The sequence below is a fragment of the Gossypium hirsutum genome, chromosome D04, assembly GCF_007990345.1.
Source record: "Gossypium hirsutum isolate 1008001.06 chromosome D04, Gossypium_hirsutum_v2.1, whole genome shotgun sequence".
Lineage (NCBI taxonomy): Eukaryota > Viridiplantae > Streptophyta > Magnoliopsida > Malvales > Malvaceae > Gossypium > Gossypium hirsutum.
Genome location: NC_053440.1, coordinates 8,683,787 through 8,691,675, shown reverse-complemented (window position 1 = coordinate 8,691,675; position 7,889 = coordinate 8,683,787). Strand labels below are relative to the sequence as shown.

Sequence of the window (7,889 nt, the reverse complement as noted above, 5' to 3'; positions counted from 1 at the left end):
TTGCGAACTCTTTAATTTGAGACATTCAAGGCTTCGGTTATATTAGCATATTGTAAATAGAAAAATTTTTCTTATATTAACAACATCACCATAGTATAGCATAAAAAAAAGGTTAGATTGTACTAGCATCACTACACCAAAACAAGCTTTTAGCGGTAAGCGCCGCAAAAAATGCCGCTATTGACATCGTCGCTAACTTTTGCGGCGTTTATGAGAAAAAATGCCGCTAAAGATCATGTTCTTTAGCTAGCGGCGCTTTACCCACAAACGCCGCTAAAGAACATAATCTTTAGCGGTGCTTTTATCACAAACGCCGCTAAAGAACATGATCTTTAGTGGCGCTTTAACCACAAACGCTGCTAAAGGTCATAAAAAATAAAAAAATAATAAAATATTATAAAAACGCCACAAATCCAATTTAGAAATGTATAATTTAATTTGAAGACATATTAAAATGGAAATTCATGAACAAGACGTATAAGGAATTGTGATTGAGGTACGTTGATACCAATAGCATGATCAAAGAACTTAATCACGTAAGGAAAACACATGGTTGGACAGATCTTTTTACATTTTAATACATAATAACCATAATTGGTACAATTTTATACCCTAATTGCTGCACCAGCTGCAGTTTCCAGTTGAAAAACCTTGATTCCATTGACCTCCTACAGCCAATTTTATAGTTTAGAAATTAGAAATCCACTAGAGACGACATGGTAAGAAAGTGATACAAACCTTCGAGTTTGGAATGATCTCCATCTTGAGTGCATCAACTTCCACAAGCCTCTTGATAGCATTCAGTTGACCCACCTGTAACATTGATTATTAGTACTAAGCCAAACAGACAGTTCTAACATGTTAAGGCAATATAACTTACAAATTGTTTGTATCGAAAATTTTGAACTTTTCAATAGACTTGAACTCATTGACCTGTTACAAAGAGAGAATCATGTCAGCTTCAACCATAAAGTTTAATTATGCCCCCAATCCAAACATTCATCTAAACGTTGATCCTATTGGAGTTTAATTCATAATATAATTTTTTTTTAAAAATCTAAACATTCATTTCATTGGAGTTTTTAATTCTTTGATTTGCCTCAAAATCAAACAAACCAATCAAAATGAACGTGCAATACCTAAAAGCATAAGTTCATAAAGCCATAAACCCTACCATATGCTAAAATTTTCTAGTCCCAACATTCATAAAAGTGAAATTAAACAAGCATAGATTAACGAAGCTTTGGTTAATTATCCCGTTGACTTTCTTTAACGTTTTAAAATTCACCAAAACTAAAGGCACCATGCAAACTAAATCATTATCTAGTAAAGAGAAACAAATGTAAAACAAGTGGTCTCCAATCAATGTATATATATATTTAAAAACACACAAAAATTAAGTAGTAATTATAAAGACAATAAATAAAAATCAATACCCACAATTAAAACATAAAATGCCAAACATCAAAGAGACTAAGGACAGTATATATATACCTATACAGTATATAATAACTCTCCAAACACATGAAAACTTAAAAAAAAAAGAAAAAAAAAGAAATATATATACCTATACCGGACAGTATGCGTATCCACACAGATACATGAGTACAAGTAAACAATGCACACTAAAAGTATCAGAAAATAACATCAGTGATTAAGGACATTAATAGTAACATTAATAGTAACATCAAGGCTAGCTAGACTCTGCGCTTATTTGAATGTGCAAGCTGTGGAACACCCTTTCATGCCCAATTGCTACAATACCAAAGATATACTTCCAGATAATGTATTTTATGGAACTGTTTGGTTTTATTTTCAAGATAGCACCAAAGTATCTAATTAAAGTAGATGAATCAATGCAAAGAAATAATTAATATGAACCACGAAAAATCAAGACATGGTGTACTCTATAGGCATGAACATATCAAAGTGTTAATTCTTGAGCACATTAAGGTGAAATGACATCAGCATTGACCACAAAAGATAAAAGAAAGAAAGAAGCATATGCACAAAGTCACAGGGATAGAGAATGAGTAGGATGTTGGCAAAAAGAAAGTAATCAGCAATCAAAAAAGCCACACCTCGATTATAATTGGTTTTCCATCTTTCATTGCATTTTTTAGATCCCCATTCCACCCTAGGAAATAAGCAGCACAAAACAAAATCAATAGTGAATATACCTTTACAAAAAAAATACAAATAAAACATATAAGAAGCTATTTGGGTCTTATATGTCTCTAGGCAATTCCTGCTTTTACATTTATAAGGAAAGAACAAAATTTCATCATAGCTAACTGGATATTTTAGAAAATACCTTTACAAACTATCATGCATTCTTGACAAAATTCTGTAATCAACTCCTCGGAGGAACTGAAATCCCGTTCCCGTACAGGAGTGGATGCCAATGGTGCACTGAAACAAATAAGATAAGTAAGCATTTTTAAATATATCCATTTGGTATGGATGAGCTCTTGTCCATTTGGGGTTATAGAGTTCGGTCTCCAGACATGGTTGATTTAGCAGCAAAAATCAATAGAATGTACCATCTTAGCAGCAAAACCCAATAGAAGGTACCATCTTAGCTGCAAAAACCAATTAAAATCCAAAACCTAAATTCATGATTTCTGTCATTCAAATCTTGAGAAACATATCCAATTAAAATCGAATTCATTACCTGGAAATGTAATCATCATAAACTTGTAACAACTTTTGTTTATCAATTAATAAAATAAAACCTAAATTACACATCAAAATTTCATACTAAAAAAAACAAGAACATGATTTCATCGACACCAACAGAAAAGAAATGAAAGCATAACATTTACTCCAAACTGTCGTCACCAACAACATAACATTTACTCCAAACCAATGAAAGCATTCCCAATATAAAAGAAGTGAAAGCATTACAGTACCTTCGCGACGATGAAGAAAAATGAAACGATCGAAAACCCTATACACAGAGAAGACGATTTCAAGACATTTCAGGGTCATCAACAAAGAACAAACAAAAAAATTAACAAAGACAAGAAAACCCAATGTTTAAATACGTAGAATTGGGAAATCGAACCTTAAATATTGATTCCCTCGACGACAGAATCCGAATGTCTGGCCACATTCTCCGTCTTCTCTGTATGGGTTATGTAAGTTTGCAAGAAATCGAAACAATGAAGCTTTTCCTTATAAGTTTGCAAGAAACCGAAACACTGAAACACTGAAGCTTTTCAATTGAAGAATCGCATGTAAGAAATCGTAGATAGAAAAAAGAATTAGGGATTTCGACAGATAGGAGATTTGGGGCAGGAGCGGGGATATAGTCCAAAACTGATTATATGTTTCAAACGACGCTGTTTTCTATTTCAATTTTTGCGGCGCTTACAGGAAACGCCACTAATTTTACAATTTTTACGGCGTTTGGAGATAAAACGCTACTAATATTTAATTCGTCAATGAAATGGCGCCTTTTTGTTCAATTTTTATTATATTTTTTGCGGCGTTTATTGACAAAACGCCACTAATTATTCACTTTTTAAATATATATTAATAAGTTTATATGTTTTCAAATTTTTAATAGATTTATGAATTTGATACATTAATATGACATTATTTTTAAGCAATACATTAATATGACATTATTAATATTATTTAAAAATATGATATTTTAAATTGTTAAATTTTATAAATCTTAGAGAGTGTATAATTTAAATATTACCAACATTCAAATTTATAAATTATTAATATTATTCAAATAATGTATTTCAATTTTAAATTTATGCTCTATTTTTAAGTTAATAAACGAATGTAAATAACACAATTAATTTGTTTCATCATAACATATATGCCACAACGAGTCAATAAACTAAGCATCCGTGTCACTTAGAACCCTAATAACATAATAAGAAGTAAAAAACAAAAAGTATTTGTAACTTTTTTGAATTTGATATCACAAAAGTAATTAAACCCTAAAATACGTAACACCAAACCCTAAACCTTAAATTCAAAACCCAAAACCATGCATTGTGTAAACCTTAAACCATTAACACTAAACCGTAAACCATAAACATCAAGCCCTAAAACACTAAACTTCTATATCTTATAAACTGTAAACACTAACCTAATCTTAACATTAAAACGTAAACCCTAAACCTTAAACCCCAAACCCTAAGCCCTAAACCTACACCATAAACCTTGAACTCAAAACTCTAATCCTAAAATAATAAACATTATATCATGAACCCTAAAACCCTAAACCATATATGATAAACCTTAAATACTAATCCCTAAGTTAACCTTAAAATTTATTTTTTTTTGGTGTTAATACCCCTAAACCTCATGAAATGTGACGTCGTTTCATCAAACTTTCTACCCAGCATTAGCGACGCTTTTTGAAAAACGCCGCTAAAGTCCCCAAAGCCTCATTAAACGGTGCTGGGCTTAGGTTTTTTGCGGTGCTTCCTTATAAACGGCGCTAATGCTCTATTTTTAGCAGCGTTTCTCAAAAAGTGCCGCTAATGCTTTACTTTAGCAACGTTTTCCTAAATGCGCCGCTAATGCTCGATTTTTAGCGGCGTTTTTTGTCCAAACGCCGCTAAAAATGCCGCTAAAAGCCTGTTTTGGTGTAGTGCATGTTGCGTATTTCATAACTTCAATCATAGGTGGAGTTAACAGGATCCATATTTCGAAGAGTATATGGAAGAAAGAAATCTTGATAATATTAACAATGCAGATTCAAATTCAAATGATGATGAACTTAGTCAAGAACCAACAGATGATGATAAGGAACATAAGTTAAATATTAAAGAGGGAATAACCCAACAAATATAAATTAGAAAAATTAGATAAATTTGCACATATGGTAATTTGATTAACTTTTGTTACTTGTTCAGAAATTATTTTTTATCATATTAATAATATTCAGAGTAATTAACATTTTTTAAAATGATAAATTATGCAACTGTACAATTACAATTTTGTACTACTAAATATGATATAGGGAATTATAATGTAATTACAACTTGACAACAAAACACATCTAAGGAATTATATTTTTTTTTGTAATTACAAGAAAATTTAATTACTATCCTAATAATTATACTTTCATTCAATTATTATATATTGTCTAAACATTCCTTAATAAAAAGATTGTTACAAATTGTTACAAATCACTCTCCCGAAATACCTCACATTACATGCAGTACCTCTCAATAAAAAAACTCTAAACAAGGAGTGTCTAAAACACCCCAAACGGCTCAAGAAGAAATTTGACGATCGACCTATTCATAGGCTCTTCTTTAACGTTGATCATCAACTAAAAAATGAGTTTTTATAACTAGTTTAAATGTTGATAATTACCTTCATAAATTATTTGAAAAAAATATTCAAATAAATCTCTTTATAGAACAACTTTCCATCAATTTCAAAATTCTTAAAAGAATAGGGTAAGGATAAACTTCAAACTCCTCCCTTATCCTCCAAGTCAGTCAAATGGATAAGGATGATATTTGACACAAAATATTTCTTCATTTGCTGGATTAGTGAGATTAAATCAAAAGTCAAATATGTCAACACAAAGACTTTGACTGCACCGAAGGTATTGTTCTATTTGTTGTTCGAACATAAAGCAGTCAAAGTTCCAACAGTAGTATTGCTAAATTTTAAATTTATTTATAATTTAAAAAATATATATTTATATCTTTAATTTTTAATAATATATATAAATGTATCTCAATAGGTAAAAAGTACCATGGAAGCCCTTAAACAAAGAATTGAATTGCATTTTGCACCCTCTACTAAAAAATGGATAAATAAATTCTTATACATTAGATCAAAGAACAAACTAGTTCTTATGTTAAAATTTCTATATATTTCTATCGTTTAAAACTAGTTCATTTATGTTAGTATGAGGTACATATGACACATCACGTGTAACTATTTGGTTATTCTGTTAGTCACCCCAATTTTTAATAATATAAATGGATGAAAATTTTAACAAAAATGAAAAATTTTCTCTTTGATCTAATGTACAAAAACTAATTTACTTACTATTTGAGTAAATAAGGTAAAATGCAATCTGACTCATAGTACAATGGCCTTCATGGTACTTTTAACATCTTGATCATTTAGGTAGAAATATGTTTATGCAAATATAAATTTTAAAATGATTAAATCAGTCTAGAGCATACGTAAAATGTTGCAAAGAGGATAAATTGTTCGTCTAGAGCATGTTTATCAAGAGGCAAATGACATCGCCGATGCATTTTCTAATGGTGCAAAAACAAGGGAGCTTGGATATCATTTTTTCAATGAACCTCCAGAAGAAGCTGAGTCAACTCTACATGCTGACAGCATGAGAATCATGTAACGACCTAAAATTTTAAGAATTTAATTGTGAGAATCTGCAGTAATTAAATTTTTGTATCTGTGGTCCTGTGCTCTGCTTTTGCATTTAAGGGCTGAAGTTCAAGTTGCGTTGCTAAAAGTTTTGCTATTTTAAAAAACAACCCTTAATCATTCATTGCCCAGTTAAGTTCAATTTAGTGTGAAATTGTGCTAAGAATAAGCCTTCTGGTTCACTGGTTAAGCATCTGTATTTTGTTAGGTCCCGTGTTCGAGTCCCGAAGGGGACGATAAGGAAATTTTTTGTCAAATGTTAGAAATCTTCTTGGGAGTTAGGAATTTAATTACTGTTAGTTCTTTCTTCTTTAATATTTTTTATTTCCTTTCTTCTTCGTCACTTCTATCTTCTTCTTCGTTCTTTTCTGTTTTATTTTATTTTGCTAATCGAAGTCGTGGGGGATACGAGATTTATGAAAATATTATTATTAGTTGTTGTTTAGAAGGCTATCGTGTAAGTAGCTGTCAATGTGAGCGTTTTCGTGGTTTTCTTCATTTTTGTAACTTGCTTTGAATTGGGTATTTTATGGATTGCGAAAATCTTTGATAAATGATCGTTTGTTTCCCTAATAGGCGAGAATATTAGCAATAACGAATAGCAACATGACAATTTCCGTGATTTTCGCTGACATTTCGGTAAGTTTGGGTCCGTTGAAGGTTTCGTGTTGAAACTTTCGACATAGGCACTAAGTGCATAATCGAGAAATTCTACTAATTAAATTGCTAAATTGTGTTATTGATTGATTGATTTAGGCTTCGAGGATCTTTTGCGTTGTTGTTACTTCGAAATCTCTCTAGGTGCGTACTGGAAACCTTAATTTTTAAAAATTTTGGTCACCGAAAATAGTGGATGTTGACGCCACACGGCCAGGCACATGGGCGTGTGTCCAAGCTGTGTGAGACATATGGCCGTGTGGCAGGCCGTGTGGTTGGCCGTGTAACTTACTGTTTATAAATTTGGGGCTACACGGGCAAGGCACACGAGCGTGTGTCTAGGCCGTGTGTGGCCATATTAGTGTAGGGTTCACACAGGCAATAGACACGGGCATGTGTCTGGGCCGTGTAACTCACTGTTTGTAGTATAAGACCACATGATCAGGGACACGGGCGTGTGCCCAGGCCGTGTGAGTCACACGGGCAAGGACACGGGCGTGTCCCAAGGCCGTGCAACTCACTGTTTATGCTTCAGAACCACATGGGCAGAGGACATGGGCATGTGACAAGGCTGTGTGGCATGTTATTGGGGCCTGAAACCTCTTTTTGAGGCCGTGAATATTGCTTAACATCAATACTGGCCTCCTCAATGTATGGATGATTGAATTTGATTATATGAGAATTGTCTGATACTCTGAAAATGATCTGTGAATAACATAGTTATATGTATACTATGATACTTATTCTGATGTTGAACTGTCTTATCCATTAATGAAATAAATTAGAATGACTGAATACATGATATGGGTATTTGTGCTCTGCATTTGCATGGGTTGGGATATTGT

The 7,889-nt window shown here is 32.2% G+C and overlaps 1 protein-coding gene across 4 annotated transcripts; it reads right to left on the bottom strand.

The window, feature by feature from the left end:
• Window positions 1-478: 478 nt before the first annotated feature.
• Window positions 479-3,328, bottom strand: LOC107958794 (UTP--glucose-1-phosphate uridylyltransferase 2). Of its 4 annotated transcripts, XR_001700723.2 has the most exons (8): window positions 3,068-3,324; window positions 2,913-2,950; window positions 2,544-2,582; window positions 2,315-2,412; window positions 2,082-2,137; window positions 881-933; window positions 739-813; window positions 479-668 (listed from the first exon to the last, which is right to left on the bottom strand). XR_001700723.2 is itself a non-coding variant. In XM_016894672.2 (7 exons), the coding sequence occupies exons 1-6, from the start codon at window positions 3,113-3,115 to the stop codon at window positions 801-803; spliced, it is 306 nt and encodes a 101-aa protein (XP_016750161.1). In that variant the 5' UTR covers window positions 3,116-3,324; the 3' UTR covers window positions 479-668; window positions 739-800. The 4 variants fall into 4 exon arrangements, 1 of the variants encoding a protein (XP_016750161.1); XR_001700722.2 differs by having other exon boundaries at window positions 2,544-2,950; window positions 3,068-3,328; XR_001700721.2 differs by having other exon boundaries at window positions 2,315-2,582; window positions 3,068-3,325.
• Window positions 3,329-7,889: the final 4,561 nt, after the last annotated feature.